Raw genomic sequence first — 19,663 nt, forward strand, 5'->3', positions numbered from 1 at the left:
TACACTGTTCATATTTCCATTGAAATAAACCTGGATGTAAATAAGGCAAATACTTGCCTTAGTAGTGTGGTGATGTAACTACAATTACCAGATTATAGTAGGCTGTCTATGAAAACTTCAACGATAAAGGTATTTGATGAACAGTATTTAACTGGTGCCTATGCATCTTCAAATGTAACTGTGTCCCCCAAGTCAAAACTACAAGGAAAATTAGTTTTTCCCAGATGTAGATGCAAAGGAAACATGTCTATCAGAAGCGCAGTTGTTAAAATGCATATTGATTATGCAAAAGCTGATTTGTTCTGCTTTGGTTACATTTAATGATTTAAGTCCCAGACCCCTTCTATTCTGCAATATAAACTTCAGATTATCTGTTTTGAACTGGATTATATGGCAGTGTAGATTTATAATTCACTTTAAAGCAGATAATGTGGATTATCTGCATTGATAATCTGGATTATATTGCAATGTAAAAGGGGCCCCCTGTTTGGGGTTGGGCTGCTAGTTGGCCATGTAGCTTAATCTCATTTGATGAAGGGAATCCAGCTGGAGTGACAACTGACAGTTCAGACTTCCAGCAAAATAAAATGCTGTTCCTCCCAGTAGCTGAACCCATTGTCACATTTATCACTGACAGTCTCCCTTTTTATAAATCTAGTTTGATTGCTCCCCGCCAAGACAGTAAAAACAACTGTTTGCTGTTATCAGTTCATTTTTCTTACTTGTTCTTGACATGCCCATTTCCTTCCTAGCTGTCAAACAGCTGTAGGCAACAGCAGTCTATTGCCAATTCCTTCTTTTGCCATAACTCAGGTGCAGCGCTATGCCTTTACAGATCTAGTGAAGGTCTTTATGTCTTTTTTAGCATAAGAGTGGTGCTTATTCCTTCCACAAGTGTGACATGTCAGCTGGACCCCATCCATATATATCCTGAGACAGGGATGGTTCTCTGGCCAAACTATCAGAAGTTGTTACATGTTATATTCTGCAATATTCTTGCAACTGTAAGGGAAGGAGGGATGATGCCACTGAATGTCATCTGAAGGACCCTGGTTCCCAAACCTGTGGTCCATGGACCACTAGTAGGCTGCAGGAACAAAAATATGGTCCGTGGCCTCACCATTGTTACACCGTTGCCTCAAAACCATGCAGCAACAAGAGTGACGGGTCTCATGAAACCCTCTTATAGTGCCAAGGCAATGGGGATGTCGGGAGAGGAGGGCCTGACTACCCATGAAAGATTATTAAATATGGTTTTCTGTGGGCAAGCAGATAGCCGCTATTGGATGGCATATGTTCTGTATCAGAAACTAGAGCTGATGTGATCTATCCAATGCAATTTTCTGAATCAGCACCCCAAATAATCAAACTGAATCTAAAGTTAACCAAAACTGATTTCTAATCCTTTTGGTACAAATGTTGGAGGAGCAATCCCTCGTCAAAAAAAGGTTGGGAACCACTGCATTATTCTGATCTTGTATTAATAATCTTGAGTTCTTATTTAGTGGCTGTTTTTGCCGGTGTGAACATATAAGGGGTTATAATAGTAACTTTTTAAGGGGGGGGGGAGTGTACTTTTGCCTCATCCAAGGCACTTTAAATTTACTGGTTTAGTTTCAAGTTACAAGCCTGAAATACCACATTTGTGGTCAAAAGGGTTCAGCATTAAGATAGTATTTCAACAATTTCCTGTGACAATTCAAGCATTAAAGATAAAATAAAAGGTTTTGTAAGAGACTTGTGAAAAAACATTCTAATCATTCTTGACAATGATAGAAAGGAACAATTTGTCAAAAGCAAAGTTTTATTGCTGCATGTCCTTTTCCTCTTTGCCCTTTTGTCTAGACATTACAAAGGATGAGGTAGTCTCCCTACGTGATGGAGCTGCTTCTTGTAAATAAATTCTAGGTGCCACTGTTCCAGCTATAATAGTAGCACTACCGTGTATAACAAAGCCAGTTTTCTTTTCCATATGGAATATGGAGAATTTTTTTTCATTCTAATAATGCCTTAAAATAACAGCCCAACTTACAAAGATTAAAAACTATAAAGAGCATCTCCAAATAACTGTTGCATTAGATTTAATGAATAGCCTCCAGTTTAAAGACTAGGAAATATTTTCCATTAAATCGCTAAAATAATAACTAATTCTGCATAACCAACATTTTCCTTGAACCATGCGAAGTGCACACTCGGACTTCCTCTAAATATTCCTCTAGCAACCGCAAGAATATCCTTGTGGGCAGCAAAATCAGGCGATTCCAACTGGATACCCCCCCCCCCCCCCCCATGAGGGTCATCCTCCAGGGACAAACCAAGAATGGGCAACTTGGAAGTCCCTGAACAGACTCAGAAGTGGAGTGGGCAGATCAAAAGACAACCTGGCAAAATGTTATTACCTAGAACGTCTAAGTCATTGGTTCTCAATCTGTGGGTACCCAGATGTTTTGGCTTTCAACTCCCAGAAATCTTAACTGCTGGTAAATTGGCTGGGATTTTTGGGAGTTGTAGGCCACAGGTTGAGAACCACTGACTTAGAAGAATCCTTCACCTTGTGTGACTGTGGAGCAGAACAAATGCCCTGTCTCATGCACAGAGGAAGAATTGTTTAAAGCTGCAGACATTGCAGTCACTGTTGCCCATTGCAGCTTATGATACTTTTATTTTATCAGTTTTAGATAAAGTATTTTATGCAGTGCTTTTGACACAAAATAAATAAATAAACTTGGACACTTGACATGCTTAAGCATCTTAATCCTGAGGCATTTTCTTGTTTAAACTCTCATATTAAGAGCCAGTTTAGCTACAATAAAACACTAACACAGATAAGAACTACTTTTTGCACGAGAATCTATTTTTCATTCATATGGACATAATGCAAAAAACCATCACTGCAAGATATAAGGAGAACTTGAAGCTGACCATAGGACCACATTGGAGGACCTTGGAGATTCCCAGAGAAAACTGCAAATGTTTGTATCAAACAAACTGCTGAAAAATGTACAAGAAGTGCATTCATTTTAATCAAATAGATATTCTGTAAAATCTGATGGTGAGAAAATAGTTCGTTGTACATATTATTTTAATTTCTTAGCTGTCATTTAGGTTTCAAACTCTTAAAAACAGTTCTGAATGTATAATTTACAATCACAAAGCAACCCAGGCCTCATATTCTCTTCATCCTGAATACTTCCTGTAAATGCAACAATGAAAAGAAGTAGTTACTCCATAATATTGGTGCCAACTACATAAAAGAAAATGTGCTATTTATTGAAACGTGCCTCTGCTTCTAAACTTAGCTATTGTTTTACAAATGGATTTCCTGACTGATATCCTACTCAGTTTTGTTAATGTATTTGTTTTTACTGTTCTCTTTTTGTGCTTTTTTTTTGATCTACTACATACTCTTCCAAAATCTCAAATATGGATTTTTTCAAACATTGTATACATTACTATAATTATTACATCTGTTCTTTACCCAGCCTTTTAAAATCCCTTTCATGACTTCCTGTAAGAAACTGACAATGGGATTCAAGCAATGAGGCTGATTTGGATCGTACAATACCCTCTCCGTTTTATGATTAGCTGTGCAGGGTCCCCATGGAAGTGGGAAAACTGATTATGTAATTAAAAATTGCAAGCATATTTTGCTTTTTACATGGGAAAACACTTCTCTGGACATTTGCAGGTACTCCAGAATCTTGCTGGAAGACCTACAAGTGTGCAGAGAACACTTTTATTTTGGTGTAGAGCAGCATTTCTCAACTGGGGGTCAGGACCCTGGGGGGTGGGGGAAGAGTTGTGAGGGGTGTCAGGGGTTGCTAGAGACCATCAGAAAATGCAGTATTTTCTGTTGGTCATGGGGGTTCTGTGTGGGAAATTTGGCCCAATTCTATTGTTAGTGGGATTCAGAATATTCTTTGATTGTAGGTGAACTATAAATCCCAGCAACTACAACTCCCAAATGTCAAGGTCTATTTCCCCCAAACTCCACCACTGTTCATATTTGTTATTATGAACAGTGGTGGAGTTTGGGGGAAATTCATACCAAGTTTGGTCCAGATCCATCATTGTTTGAGTCCACAGTGCTCTCTGGATGTTGGTGAACTACAACTCCAAAACTCGAGGTCAATGCCCACCAAACCCTTCCAGTATTTTCTGTTGGTCATGGGAGTTCTGTGTGCCAAGTTTGGTTCAATCCTATTATTGGTGGAGTTCAGAATGCTTTTTGATTGTAGGTTAACTATAAATCCCAGCAACGACAACTCTCAAATGACAAAGTATTCCCCTCCCCAAACCCCACCAGTATTCAAATTTGGGTGTATCGGGTATCTGTGCCAAATTTGGTCCAGTGAATGAAAATACATCCTGCATATCAGATATTTGCATTACAACTCATAACAGTAGTAAAATTACAGCTATGAAGTAGCAATGAAAATAATTTTATGGTTGGGGGTCACCACAACATGAGGAACTGTATTAACGGGTTGCGGCATTGGGAAGGTTAAGAACCAGTGGTGTAGAGCAACAGAGGAGACAGCAGTAAATACAGCAATCCGCAAATAATATCTGTGAATGCCGATTCCCTAAATGCTGAAGGGTAAATGTATAGTTTCACACTATTTCCAGATCACACACTTCTACCTTTCCTAGACGAAATTGCCAACAATTTCTTGACAAAAATATTACCAATAGATGTCAGAAGATACCACATGGCTATCTGGTCCAAACCCCTGGCATTTTTTTTGTCATGTCAGGAGCAACTTGAGAAACTGCAAGTCGCTTCTGGTGTAAGAGAATTGGCCGTCTGCAAGGACGTTGCCCAGGGGACGCCTGGATGATTTGATGTTTTTATCATCCTTGTGGGAGGCTTCTCTCATGTCCCTGCATGAGGAGCTGGAGCTGATAGAGGGAGCTCATCCGCCTCTCCCCGGATTCAAAGCTGCAACCTGTCGGTCTTCAGTCCTGCCGGCACAGGGGTTTAACCCACTGCGCCATCGGGGGCTCCACTCCTTGGCATGAAGGTAAAGCACAATCAAAGCACCCCCAACAGATGCCCATTCAGCCTGTTAAAAATCTTCCAAAGGAGGAATCTCCACCACATTCCAAAGCAGTGAGTTCCACTGTTGAACAGCTCTTACAGTCAGATAGGTCTTCCTGTTTTTATTTAACTCACAGTAAAGATGTCATGTGTGTAAGGTGAAACTGTGGATGGGCAAGAGCCCACAAATAAAGATTATTAAGATGTGATGCTACCCTTCGTTCAAAGCCACAATTACTTATACTTCTGACTAGATTTCTGCAGATAATTTTTCCTTATTTACCCTCATGTGAGGACCACTAGGATTATATTACTTTCAATAGATATCTAGATTAAGTTATAAATAGGGAGGGATATACATCTCCATGATTCAAACTTACCAATTTTCCTTGCTCCCAATACCGAGGACAGGTGGCATTTCAACCTGTGAAGCAGTTTGTTCCTTCGTCTCCTCCAGATATTGGGGTACATCTCTATTTCGATTGTACTTGGAAAGAATCTAAAAAAATAAATTGGTGAAATACTTCGAACAAGTTTTTAAAATGTGTTAACAAAATGCTACACTCCAATGCTAGTTGCAGAAAAGAGAGTATCCAACCTGAGAAATATGATTTGGAATGACGCTTATTTCAGGAGGTGGGGGTGGACTACAGAGTAAGTTACTGTAGTCAGATATTACAGGAGGATGGGGTATTTCTTCACATTTCAGGCATTCATCTGAATACAGGACAGGAACATCAGCACCCTTTGCAAGATCTTTCTTTGATGATACTGCAGTGGCACAGCTTTGCTGCATATGGAAAAAAAGAAGACTCATAGTGAGATAAGAGAAATAAAATAAAATGGCCATTTCAATTTATCAAAGCTGTTCCATTTCTTACTTCAGCTTCTGTTTGCAAAGATTGTGAATCTGGCAGAGGGTCTCCTGATCCATGCTCAGATACAGCCAAAGCCGTGGGGGATTTTGGTACATTCTTCCTGCGGGGAATTTTCACACCAGGGGTGCAGAACTGAGGGGCAGCCGGTGAAGCCATATAATCATCATCTGAAAACACAAACGCTGATTGTAAAGTAAAGGTAAAGGTTTTCCCTTGTCTAGTCGGGTCCGCCTCTGGGGGGTGGTGCTTATCTCCATTTCTAAGCTGAAGAGCCAGCGTCGCCCGTAGACGCCTCCAAGGTCAGGTGGTCAGTATGTCTGCATGGAGCACCGTTACCTTCCCACAGAAGCCAATTGATTTACTCACATTTGCATGTTTTTTAATTGCTAGATTGGTAGAAGCTGGGGCTAACAGCAGGAGCTCACCCTGCTCCCCGAATCTGAACCAGTAACCTTTCGGTCAGCAGGTTCAACAGCTCAGTTGTTTAACCCACTTCACCACTAGCCCTACAGCTGATTGAATACTGCAATCAGCCCTACTGCTGATTGAATATTCTTAAATGTGACCTTACCAAATTTAAGACTTCTGTTCTTAGGATCAAGTTAAAAGGAATAAAGGCTATTTTTTCAGAAGAGCCCTGTATTAGGAGTCTTCAATGAGAAAAGGATGGAAATACCTGCTTGGGTCCCCAAGTATTTTGGCCTACAACTCCCAGAACCAGCTGTTACGATTTCTGGGGGTTGAAGACCAAAACATCTGGAGACCCACAGGATGAGAACCACTGGTTTAAACATTAGAAAAACCTTCCTGGCAGTAAGAGCTGTTTGGGAGTGGAATATGCTGCTTTGGAGGCTGGTGGAGTCTCCTCCGAGTATTTTTAAGCATAGACCGAATGGCCATCTGCCAGGGGTGCTTTGATTGTGTGTTTCTGTATGGTCAGGGGTCAGAATGGATGACCTGGGTGATCTCTTCCAACTCTATGAAGAATATCATTAAGTATACTATTGAACAGCTAAATTTACATTCAGATCCTGAGACTGCTTTCCACAGATACTCTATATAGGTTCCTTACTGGACTGTACATTCCATTTTTGCGTTGTAAAAGTATGGTGATAATCAGAACTTGCACCTCTTCTCCCATTTTTGTCAGAAAAATTAAAAATTAGGTATTTTTAATTACAAAAATATAAGTCAAGCACTGAAAGGGTTAAATGGCTGCAATGACTGCAGTTATATATATGTGTGTGCCTGTAGCTTAGCAGGTATCAGTCTGAGGTAAACCTCAGTGGGAGAAAGGACTCAGTCTGTGAGAAGGCCTCACAGCGTGAGGTAGGTCTTAGTCTGTGAGAGAAGCCTCTGTGTGAGATAGGCTTTAGTCTATGAGAATGCCAGGTATGAGGAAGGCCTGGTGAGAGAAGCTTTGGTAAGAGAAGCTCCAGGTTAAAGGTCTCATGTGTAAAGCTCCAGTATAAAGGCTGCTGTGTGTAAAAAGCTACTGTGTGAAACTCCTGTTCATTGTGAGAGGAGGTTCTGTGAGAGTAAAGCTGTTTATCTGCATAAGAAAGAAGGTCAGCGTGGAAGCAACGAAGGAAGTATAAAAGATTTTATTTGTGTTATAGAAACCTTATTTTTGTAAATAGTGTAACCATATTATTTTACGACAAAGAGAAGCCTCCTTTGGAAGAGATAACACCGGTTTGTGTGTTTTTGTTCTTTTTATCGCTATGGGCTACTGGTGCTGGGTTACGCTGCTACTAATAAGTTACCGTGCTGAACATTTATGAGGAGGGTCTTTTGTTAATAAGCCCATTTGCTCAACAATTTTTACCTTAACAAGATATCAAGAAATTTTTGGATGTAGTCTTCTTTCAACTAAAAAAATAAGCAACCAGAGCTTATTTCTCTTTTTGGACACCAAGCCAGGCAATGAGGGGATTGGGGGGGGGGGGGGGTAGGTGAATGGGTAAGAGGTTCATTTCCTACCCCTCTATAAAAAATTAAGGGATGGAAGTAAAGAAATGACAGAATAGGGATCTACGGATATGTATACTGAGAGATAACCAGAATTTTAAGGAGGAGGAGGAAGATAAAGGGTTAGATTTTGCAATTGCTCAGCATTTGGTTTGTTGGATATGCCATTATTTTGTTATGTTCCTAGCTGTAAATAAGAGATTCTTTTGCTAGATTTTCTTAGCCTTAGAGGGCTTTTTTATGAACAGAAAGGCAGGATATAATAACAAGGATATAAAGAAGGAAGAGGAATGTATCAGTGCAGAACCATCAGATCAGAAAAATAGATACTCCTGTCACAACAGTAGAAAATATTAACACTTTAAAATGAAATTTTAAAACTGCCTAGTGCTTTTCTGGTGTTCCTTGGCAAAAATACAGGAAGGAGTAGCAGATTTATTTCTTATGTCATAGAATCATAGAGTTGGAAGAGACCTCGTGAGCCATCCATTCCAACCCCCTGCCAAGAAGCAGGAAAATCGCATTCAAAGTCTTTAAACCATATTTAAACCATGCTTTACACACCTTTCTTTGCATCTCCATAAGTGAAGAAGCAAGATCATACCTTTGACATGAAACATGAAAGCTGAAAATTAAGTAGTGTGCTTGGAATATCCCTAAGGAAACCAGGCCTCCTGAAGATCCACAAAAAAATACTCCTCCAAAAAGTGAGGAGTATTAAGTGAGTTTTCACATGCACCCTGTGTACTGGTTTTATATGCTCTTGTGTGTATGTGGGTGTATGTCTTATGTTTCTTTATGGCAATCTCATGAATTTTGTACTGTTTTCTTTGGCAAACAATACTCAGAGATGGTTCTGCCAGTTTTTCCCTCTGAAATAGTGTTTTGTGGGTATGTAAAATCCAGTTAAGTGGATTTCTGCTAGTTTATCAAACAGGCTTCTAAAAATAATACAGAAACACAACATTTCCACAATGAACTGTGAAATGTGTTGGATGTGTTGCTTTGAAATGCCTGGGAAACCTTTATTTGTAGAAGAGGTATTCTTTTTTTCCTGATCCATGAAGATGTCAGCATTTTTCAGAACAAGACGATAAGAAAGGGGAGAATTTGGCTGTAATCCAGTCCAAGAATTTGGTCTGCAGGGCAACAACTAGTTCACTGTGAAGAACCTGGTGAAGACTAGGGAAGCTTTAGTCATCTGAAGGGACATGATCTATCTTTGACTTTAGGTTTCATTACTGCATCCTTTTTCATATCTATATGCAATCAATAACTTCACTTTGCAGAACTACCAAACTTAGTGCAGTTGGGATTCAGGTTGTTCAGGACACACATGCATTACAGTTCATTTTGAATACCTGGACTTACCACACACTTCGTTTGTTCGCTGACATACAGCCTTGTTTTTGCTTGGTGTCGATATCTCTGCTGATCCACCCAGTTTATTTGCTTGCCTAAGCAAAACACAGAAATCAGACCCACAGCTTGTAGCCAAGGGGTGAAGGTTAGGGGTTCAACCCATCCCCCCCTTTCAGGTTAAAAAACCTGAAATCTCCAGCTAACTCATCTGCCTATTTCCTTGATGAGGATTATAAACTTATGCAGGATGTGGTTGAGTTCCAACAAACACTCTTTGAAAGTCTGCACAGTTGTCATCCCTACTCTAGTAGTTGTTTGACCCAACTCTCATCTGTCCCATTGAGTCTTATCACAGACAATGAGAGCTATGATGTTCAGAAAGTGATGAGAGGGGGCCAGGGGACAGTTCTATCTTGTCTCCTGCGTATATCATCATCTGGGGACCCCTCCCCCCAGCATCAACTGCCACTCTGGGCCAGAGTGAAGAGCGGGGGAGAGGGGCAGGGGACAGTTCCATCTTGTCTCCTGCATATGTCATAAGCTGGGGTCCCCTCCCCCCCCAGCACCAACTTTCGCTCTGGGCCGCAGTGAGGAGAGGGCCCCCCAGAAGAAAGTTCCATCTTGTCTCTTGCATATGTCATCAGCTGGAGACCCCTCCCCCCAGCACCAACTACCACTCTGGGTCAGAGTGAAGGGGGGGGGGTAGGGGACAGTTCCATCTTGTCTCCTGCATATGTCATGGGTTTGGGGACCCCTTTCCCCAGTGCCAGCTGCCGCTCTGGGCCGCAGTGAGGAGAGGGGGACCCAGAAGACAGTTCTACCTTATCTCCTGTGCTAATAATATAATGTCATATAATATATTGTGTGTGTGTGTGTGTGTGTGTGTATGTGTATACATATAATATTATAATGTAATGCAATATAATACTATTATGAATAATAAGATATTATAATTATATATTTTATTACATGCAATATTACTAATAATATTACAATATAATGGTATAGTACAATATAGTAATATTTAATACTGATATTGTACTATGCTAATAATATAATATATTGTATGTATATATATCTTGTAATCTGCTCTGAGTCTCCTTCGGGGTGAGAAAGGAGGCATATAAATGCCATAAATAAATAAATAAATAAAGAACTCTGATCTACAGCTGAATTGGTGAGATCTGTAGCAAGTCTCACCAATCCTTCACCTGCATTCAATGGCGAAACATTTGCAAATACAACTTATCACTTAAAGGGACACATACACCATTGAAGTATGCTACTCACCTAATATGCTTCGCATTATTAAGTAGAAAGATGGTTTGATCATCCATAAAACATGTTGTTTCATCATTCACACACAGGTCCTGGCCATGGATACGGAAATTTTCTGCCTTGGGTGATAAGCACTCAGCGTTGTCCCGCCTTGATTCTTTCTTCGACACATGTACTTGGGATTGAGCGCACACTGTGGATGTTGGTAGGGCGTATTTTGACAGTCCAAAATCTGAAAGCTGCGGGATTTGCAGTGGATCAAAAGGGTCAGATGACTTCCCAGAATAACCAAGGTCTTTTGGCTCCATGTGATCAGTTGTTGTAGTTTTAGAGTGGATTTCAGTTTCATTCTCTGTAACTTTTAAAAGAAGAGAATTTGGTGCACACTCTGACAAATAGACAACACTGATTTTAAAATATTTCAAAATCCTACATTTGTATATATTGTCAAAGGCTTTCATGCCAGAATCATTGGGTTGTTCTAAGTTTTTCAGGCTATATGGCCCTGTTCCTGAAGCAGTCTCTCCTGACATTTTGCCTTCATCTATGCCAGGCATCCTAGTAGGTTGTGAGGTCTGTTGGAAACTAGGAAAATGGGGTTTATATATCTGTGGAATGTCCAGGGAAAAAGAACTCTTGTCTGTTGGAGCTAGGTGTAAACGTTTCAATTGGCCACCTTGATTAGCATTTAATGGCCTAGCAGTTCTCAATGTGTGGCTTCTTACTGCCTGGGGGAAGCCTTTGTTGAGAGGCGATTAGCTGTCCCTGATTGCTTCTTGTCTGGAGTTCCCGTTTTTGAATGTTGTTCTTTATTTACTGTTATGATTTTAGAGTTTTTTAAATTTTGTTAATTTTCATGGTCTCCTCCTTTCTGTTGAAATTGTCCACATGCTTGTGGATTTCAATGGCTTCTCTGTGTAGTCTGACATGGTGGTTGTGAGAGTGGTCCAACATTTCTGTGTTCTCAAACAATATGCTGTGTCCAGGCTGGTTCATCAGGTGCTCTGCTACGGCTGATTTCTCTGGTTGAAGTAGTCTGCAGTGCCTTTCATGTTCCTTGATTCGTGTTTGGGCAATGCTGCGTTTGGTGGTCCCTATGTAGACTTGCCCACAGCTGCATGGTATACAGTAGACTCCTGCAGAAGTGAGAGGATCCCCCTTGTCCCTTGCTGAACATAGCATTTGTTGGATTTTCTTAGTAGGGTCTGTAAATAGTTTGTAGGTTGTGTTTTCTCATCAGCTTCCCTATGCGGTCAGTGGTTCCCTTGATATATGAGAAGAACACTTTTCCTCTCAGTGGATCTCTGTCTTGACTCTTGTGGCTTGTTCTTGGTCTTGCAGCTCTTTCCAACAGATCTCACAACCTCTGAGGATGCCTGCCATAGATGCAGGCGAAACGTCAGGAGATAATATTTCTGGAACATGGCTGTACAGCCTGATAAACTTACAACAACCTACACTTGTTGTTAGTGCAAAAAAAATACCTCACTCTGAATGAACATTACCAATCTTCTAATGTCAGTGAAAAGATCAGGATTGATCCAGGCTTATAGCTTTCTACTTCTTCCATAGAGATTCTACCCTAAAGTCCCAACAATGGCTTTTTAAGCATACTATAGAATTAGTGCCTATGTTGATCCTGATGTTGATTAGTAGCAACTAGTAACTAGGTATTGTAAACAGTTCTATTTACCATTAACCATAGATATAGTGTTTAGTTATAATACTGTAAGCTATAAAACAGAAGGAAAGTAGCAATAAAATAACTCATGCCATGGTCTATATCTCCTAAGCTTTGATTAGGTGAATGGGAACATAACACTGAGGGTGCATCTACAGTGCAGAATTAATGCAGTTTAACACCACTTTAATTGCCATGGCTCAATGGGATTTGTAGTTTGGTGAGGCAGAGAAGTCTAAATACAATACAAATACAATGATTCCTTAGCATTAAGCCATGGCAGTTAAAGTGGTGACAGACGCATTCATTCAGTAGATGCATCCTGGGCTACCTTCTACATAAAAAATATATAGTATTTTCACAGGATTTTTTGCACTAGAATGCAGATGTAAATGTCACTTAAAGCTATGCAGAACTAAAAGGGGAGAAGATTTATAGATGCAGTTCTTAATCCAGTTAAGTGCTAACATGTAGATGCCAGAAAAACAGTTTAAGACATCAACCATTCCTACAGTTTCAATGCTTAATGGGTGAGTTGGATCCTTGTTGACAGGAGGATGGGTATTAAAGACTCTGTTCGCCAAAATGGCTGTTTCATGCCCAGTAGCTTGAAACAGCTTTTTTGTACGTATTAGTGACATTGTATTAGAGACCTTTATCTGTTTCTAAACATACCTAGCATATATTCCATCTCAGTTACAAAACATAAAGTGAAGCATAGAACAGAGTAAAACAAAAATTCAAATGTAGGATTGTATTAAAAACCTGCTAGTCTTGGAAAAGGTACCTGTGTCTTTGGGAGCGGGTGGCTTGTAACCATATTTCTGGAACAGTTGTCTTATTTCCTCAAGATCTCCTGCATTTCTTTTCATCAGAACTTGGCTGGCTTTTATGAAGTCATACGTAGTATCTCTTTCTGTAGAACTCTTCCCAAGTGTATTGTCAGCTTCACTCTTCAAGTCAGGAAAAACAAAACCAAGTTACAGCCAATGTATTGTACTTAGTAAGTTGTGTTTGTGTTCTATGTATCCAGATTTATTCCAGGATATATTAGTGTTCCAAAAATGCTGATAAATCAAACATGTTTTCATATAGAGCAGCTATGATAACCCTAAGCTAGGGAAATGGCCCTCAATCATCTTGAAGCTCAAGTACATCCCTTTGTTTCAACAATTCTGCAACGCTAACTCTAGCTTCTTCCTTAGACTTTTGTTTTTTTTAGTCCTGACAGCCTTTTTTGTTAGGTAATGGTAAAAGTTTCCCCTGACATTAAGTCTATTTGTGTCCGATTCTGGGGGGTGGTGCTCACCTCCATTTCTAACCCGAAGAGCCGGCGTTGTCTGTAAACACCTCCAAGGTCATGCAGCCAGCAAGACTGCATGGAGTGCCGTTACCTTCCTGCCTATTGATCTACTCACATTTGCATGTTTTTGAAATGCTAGGTTGGCAGAAGCTGGGCCTAACAGTGAGAGCTCAACCCACTCCCTGGATTCGAACTGCCAACTTTTCAGTCAGCAAGTTCAGCAGCTCAGCAGCTTAACCCGCAATGCCACCAGGCGACCCTTTTTGTTACCAAGCTTCACATTTTCTATATATTAAAGAGAAAATGAAGTTCAGTCTTACATTGCAGTGAAAAAAAATTGAAACCCTTAAAATGTTGGTCCTACTAGCTTCCCATGAAATAAGTCAGTTAAAAAGGTGATTTTTAAGACATTTTAAATAAATCAATGATGCTACATAAAGTAGGACACATGTCAAAACATTACAGAATCTGTACAGATCCTGATTTTTGGGAAAAAGAACACACCACAATCCTTGAAAAGGTTTAAATGGAATTAGAAAGCATTTCTGTTCATATCCACTTATGAGCTTTCATTATGTTTGGTTTAGTGTTTTTTTAATGTTTTGTGTATATTGTTTATATGCTTATATGTTTTATACATTAATGTTATGTCGTTTATTTTACTGCAATTTGTATTTTATTGTATTGTAATTTGTTGTTCGGGCTTGGCCTCATGTAAGCCGCTCTGAGTCCCAATGGGGGAGATGGTGGCGGGGTATAAATAAAGTTTATTATTATTATGGATAAATGCTGGACGTGGTACAGTAAACTGCAGGAGGTAGATTACATTGGGAAAAATCAGGTATCCCGCCTTGGGTATGCAGAAACATTTTGCCCAGGTGCAAAGGTACCATTAGTAACACAATATAAATAAGTCAAAATTTGCATGTATTGCCCTCCAGGGAATTAAGAGATCAGCATAGCAAATTATACCCATGAAATTGCTTGAAGAAAAAATAATGGAGATGAGACAAGCCAGAAGTACCTTTAGTGTCTTGATGTCAGAATACATGTTGTGTAAATATGTCATTGGAGAATCATCTTCAAATTCTTTAAAAAAAAAGATTTTAATGAAAGATTAATAAGACAGTACAACTGAGCATCTTAATAACTGACGGCAGAATAAAAATGTAATGTAATAAAATAGTCCTTATGCAGATACTATTCATGGATCCTGTATCTGTATCATCCATTTAATTCGTGTTTCTGTTTCATTCTGTCTACTTGGATGGCATTATATGAAACGAAAATAAACTCGATATGAAAGGCAGGTGGGAGCGGGTACCTGCTCCAAGCTTGCTTTTCAGCATCATAGTTATAGAGAGAAGAATGACTATACTGAGGTTTCTTCATCAGAGATCCTTGGAGCGGGCCTGGCAGCTTGCCAGTGCTGAGGCTTGCCCTCCACTACTCGACAGCCGCACAGGCACAGAAAGGCCCTTGTACGCCCGCGCACTTTGAGCCTATGTGTGTGGGCCTGCAGCTGAGGAAGCAGCCTTGGTACTCAGCTGCAGGCCCTGGCAGGGGCACAGGCCGAAAGTGCGCAGGCCTACCAGGGCCTCCACAGTTGCCAAGCGGTGGAGGACCAGCCCCGTGCTAAGGATCTTCGATGAAGATGCCTCAGCAGCAGTGGCGCAAGGTAGGTTTCCCAACTGAAATGGGAAACAGCAGCAGCCCTAAAGCTATATCGAAGGGGAGTATTTGTATAGGAATGTCTGCCTTTTGCCACCAATGGGACTAAAATATTTTTTTTCAGATGTGGGACAAAAAAGCTCATTTGGAAAGGCCATTTTCAGAAGTGGTGCTCAAAAGCGAAAACGGGGCCATACGAAATAAACAGAAACAGATAGTAATCCTATACAAATGCACAAGACTAGCAGATATTGTTCCTACCTAACCAGATTTCATTGTCTAGTTAAATCTAGTTAAGATTAGATATTTATATAGGTAGATTAGATATTATATAGCTTGTATAGGTAGACATTAGTGAAACATTATCTTCTTATAAGATACGAGGCTGACATAACTCCTTTAACCACCATTTCTTCTCTACATATGTAACATGATCAAGGAATCTACTTCAAACATGCTAACTTACTACCAGTTTTTATAGTCACATATAACATTTCACTTTTACTTACTTTTCATGATTGTGTTATATTGCTTAGGCAGGGTCTAAGAAACATTAACTAAATCAAATGTTCCTTTCCAGAGTTAATAAACTTCAATTATCAAGTCTTACTGAATCCTATAGGAGGGAAATGCAAATAATCTTTCTGGAACAGAACCACCACACCATCGTTGACCTGAAGGACTATCCAACCTCATTCTGCCATGCAAGAGCACACAGCCCAAGCACCTCCTATTTAGCCAGTTCCCTCCTTTACAAATGGCAGTTGTTTGCGCTGTGTACTGGTAAATTTATTTATTTACAGTATTTGTATACCGCTTTTCTCACCCCAAGGGGGACTCAAAGCAGTTTACACATAAGTAATGGCAAAAATTCAATGCCAGTACAAACAATTACAATTATACACTACAATTAGACATAAATTAAATTAAGAAATACAACCATGAGCAATAAAACATTAAAACAATAAAACAGTCTCGTCAGTTGAATCGCCGTTCCAGTCATTGTCTTTCCGAAATGCTGCATACATTTACTTCTACTGCCCGAAGACCTGGTCCCAAAACCATGATTTTAATTTTTTTTCTAAAAGCCAGGAGGGAGGGAGCGGATCTTACCTTATTTGGGAGTGTGTTCCATAGGCCCGGGGGGGGGGGGGGTGCCACAGCTGAGAAGGCCCTGTCTCTTGTCCCCGCCAGTCGTGAGAGCAGGACCTCCCCGGATGATCTTAGATTACGACAGTACAACACAAAACCCACATAATATTACAAAAGGATATTGGTTCCCCAAAATTCTGCAGAATGGGTAGTCTGGCAATTAACTGATCACCAGAATCACTATCAGTGATGTAAAATGATGATCTCACAACAATTTATCTTCCTTATGACGGGGCTGTCAGGATGAGTTCAAGCCATGGAAAGCCACTTGGGAATGGCACATTATTTCAGCCTCAGAGGCATACAGGCACCACTGCATTATCCTTTCGAATGCTTGGGTATTTACAAGGACTTTCCAGCACAATTTATGTGGAAGATTTTAGAAATCCTTCATGGCCCTAGAATTTATAAGTTATAATTATTTTGTCTGGTTTGGACACAGAACAAGATGCTCTGGTAGGGACCATTCTAAACTGATAGCATTCTACACAGATCTGGAAGCAGAAAGCCAAGCAGATGCAATGAATGCTTGTTACTGACATTTCCTAAGAGCACATTTCCTTCCTCTTGATTCAGAACTGGTGCGTATAATCAACAGAGCAAGCTCTGAACAGAAGGCTCCTTTCCCCTTAGAGTACTTCCACGTTTATTCACCCCGGAAAGCCAGCCAAACGGTCACCCTGGATATCCTAATTTCATAGTCACAGGTGGAAACAAATGGCATGAAGTATCTGATGGATAAATAAGCAATTATTTCTGGCTCTCTTACCTGTGTCATTGCCATGAAAAACCTGCAACATATGCTTAGACTCCCTCTCCAGAGTAAGAGCGATGGTGTGCAGTTTGTCAAAGAAATTCCTTGTCACATCCATATTGAAGAAAAATGTTATCTTCTGATCACTGTTGGTATAATATGTGGAAAGCACAGGAAAATAAACCAGTAAAAACGTAAGACTTGGAGAGATGGAGTAAAAAGCCAGAAACAAATGCAAAAGGATTAGAATCAGAGCTGGAAGACCACATGGGACATCTAGTCCAACCCCTTACCATGTGGGAAAAGCACAATCAAAGCACCCCTGACAGATGGCCATCCAGCCTCTATACAAAGCATTGGTTCTCAAACTATGGGTACCCAGATGTTTTGGCCTTCAACTCCCAGAAATCCTAACAGCTGGTAAAGTGGCTGGGAATTAGGGACCCACAGGTTGAGATCCACTGCTAAGGCCTCCAAAGAAGGAGCCTCCACCACACTCCGAGGCAGAGAGTTCCACTGCTGAACAGCTCTTACAGTCAAGAAGTTTTTCCTAATGTTCAGGTGGAATCTCCTTTTCTGTAATTTGAGCCCATTGATTCGAGTCCTAGTCTCCAGGGCAGCAGAAAACAAGCCTGCACCCTCTTCCTTATGGCAGCCTTTCAAATATTTAAAAATAGTGATCATGTTTCCTCTCAACCTCCTGAATATCCCCAGCTCTTTAAGATGCTCCTCAAAGGGAATGCATAAGGATTGTTTCCATATGCAATCACTTTACATTCACACATCTGAGAGGAGGAGAGTGAATTGGGTGGCATGTGCACATTTCTTATCCAAGTCTGCAAAGCTGACATCTGGACTGTGCTTCCATCGTAGGAATTGTACATTTTCTCTCTCTTGGACAAACTATTTTAATTCAGGGCAATGAAAGATGAATGCACGACTGTATTATAATTGCTATGTGGAGTGCCTTCAAGAATCATAGAATCAAAGAGTTGGAAGAGACCTCATGGGCCATCCAGTCCAACCCCCTGCCAAGAAGCATTCAAATCACCCCTGACAAATGGCCATCCAGCCCGTTTAAAAGCTTCCAAAGAAGGAGCCTCCACCACACTCCGGGGCAGAGAGTTCCACTGCTGAACAGCTCTCACAGTCAGGAAGTTCTTCCTCATGTTCAGATAGAATCTCCTCTCTTGTAGTTTGAAGCCCTGGAGACTCGGGTCCTAGTCTCCAGGGAATCACAAAACAAGCTTGCTCCCTCCTCCCTCTGACTTCCTCTCACATATTTATACATAGCTATCATGTCTCCTCTCAGCCTTCTCTTCTTCAGGCTAAACATGCCCAAGATGGCGAACGCTGAGCATTAGATTGTTTTTATTGATTTGGATGTATAAACTGACTGTCTTAATTGTTATAATTGCTGTTTACATGTTTTATCTATTGTTGTGTTTATGCTGGCATCGAATTGTACCTCTGTAAGCCGCCCTGAGTCCCTTGGGGGTTGAACTGGGCAGGGTAGAAATGTGCGAAATAAATAAACTCCTGAAGCCACTCCTCATAGGGTTTGTTCTCCAGACCCTTGATCATTTGAGTCACCCTCCTCTGGACACATTCCAGCTTGTCAATATCTCTCTTTATATCTCTATAAATGTAGTATAATAATAAAAAAGTATGTCTTCTGCTAAGGCATACTTGGGAAGCTGGTCATCAAAACATTTTTTTACAAACTTTTACAAACTCCAACAAAACTTGCTCCCTCCTCCCTATGACTTCCTCTCACATATTTATACATGGCTATCCTGTCTCATCTCAGCCTTCTCTTCTTCAGTCTAAACATGCCCAACTCCTGAAGCCGCTCCTCATAGGCCTTGTTCTCCAGACCCTTGATCATTTTAGTCGCCCTCCTCTGGACACATTCCAGCTTGTCAATATCACTTTTCAATTCTCTTCTGCTGGCTAAACATGCCCAGCTCTTTAAGCCGCTCCTCATAGGGCTTGTTCTCCAGACCCTTGATCATTTTAGTCGCCCTCCTCTGGACACATTCCAGCTTGTCAATATCACTTTTCAATTCTCTTCTGCAGGCTAAACATGCCCAGCTCTTTAAGCCGCTCCTCATGGGGCTTGTTCTCCAGACCTTTGATCATTTTAGTCGCCCTCCTCTGGACACATTCCAGCTTGTCAACATCTCCCTTCAATTGTGGTACTAGTATATTATACTATTAGTAGTATATAATACATTGTACTACACCATAAGTTGTAGTATATATAACATATTATGTTACAACATTATTAATATTATATATAGTCTATTACATTCTTCACACAGAAGTACAAACAACCCACCCGCCTGAGAAGAAGTAGTAGTAGTAATAAGTTGGCAAGAGACGTTTCCCCGACTGAGGCCGCCCTGGACTGGGAAGAGTCCTTCCACACAACTTCCCTTGAGGGACTCCCTTCAGCAATGGAGCCTCTTCTTCCTCACCCGCCTCGAATTTTGAATTCGCATAGACAGCAAGCTCTGATTGGCTACTGCGGAGAGGCCCCGCCTACAGCCACCCCTTCGCGTTATGTGCC

The 19,663-nt window shown here is 40.6% G+C and overlaps 1 protein-coding gene across 3 annotated transcripts; it reads right to left on the minus strand.

Annotated features, from left to right (window-relative positions):
• Positions 1-2,833: 2,833 nt before the first annotated feature.
• SKA3 (spindle and kinetochore associated complex subunit 3) lies at positions 2,834-19,586 on the minus strand. Of its 3 annotated transcripts, none has more exons than XM_060770949.2 (10): positions 19,433-19,586; positions 17,107-17,237; positions 14,539-14,603; positions 12,999-13,164; positions 10,543-10,882; positions 9,262-9,347; positions 5,923-6,086; positions 5,640-5,831; positions 5,422-5,540; positions 2,834-3,193 (listed from the first exon to the last, which is right to left on the minus strand). In XM_060770949.2, the coding sequence occupies exons 2-10, from the start codon at positions 17,207-17,209 to the stop codon at positions 3,178-3,180; spliced, it is 1,251 nt and encodes a 416-aa protein (XP_060626932.2). In that variant the 5' UTR covers positions 17,210-17,237; positions 19,433-19,586; the 3' UTR covers positions 2,834-3,177. The 3 variants fall into 3 exon arrangements, with proteins under 3 accessions (XP_060626932.2, XP_067322667.1, XP_067322668.1); XM_067466566.1 differs by having other exon boundaries at positions 10,543-10,884; positions 12,995-13,164; XM_067466567.1 differs by lacking the exons at positions 14,539-14,603; positions 19,433-19,586 and having other exon boundaries at positions 10,543-10,884; positions 12,995-13,164; positions 17,107-17,173.
• Positions 19,587-19,663: the final 77 nt, after the last annotated feature.

Source organism: Anolis sagrei, chromosome 3 (genome assembly GCF_037176765.1).
Source record: "Anolis sagrei isolate rAnoSag1 chromosome 3, rAnoSag1.mat, whole genome shotgun sequence".
Lineage (NCBI taxonomy): Eukaryota > Metazoa > Chordata > Lepidosauria > Squamata > Dactyloidae > Anolis > Anolis sagrei.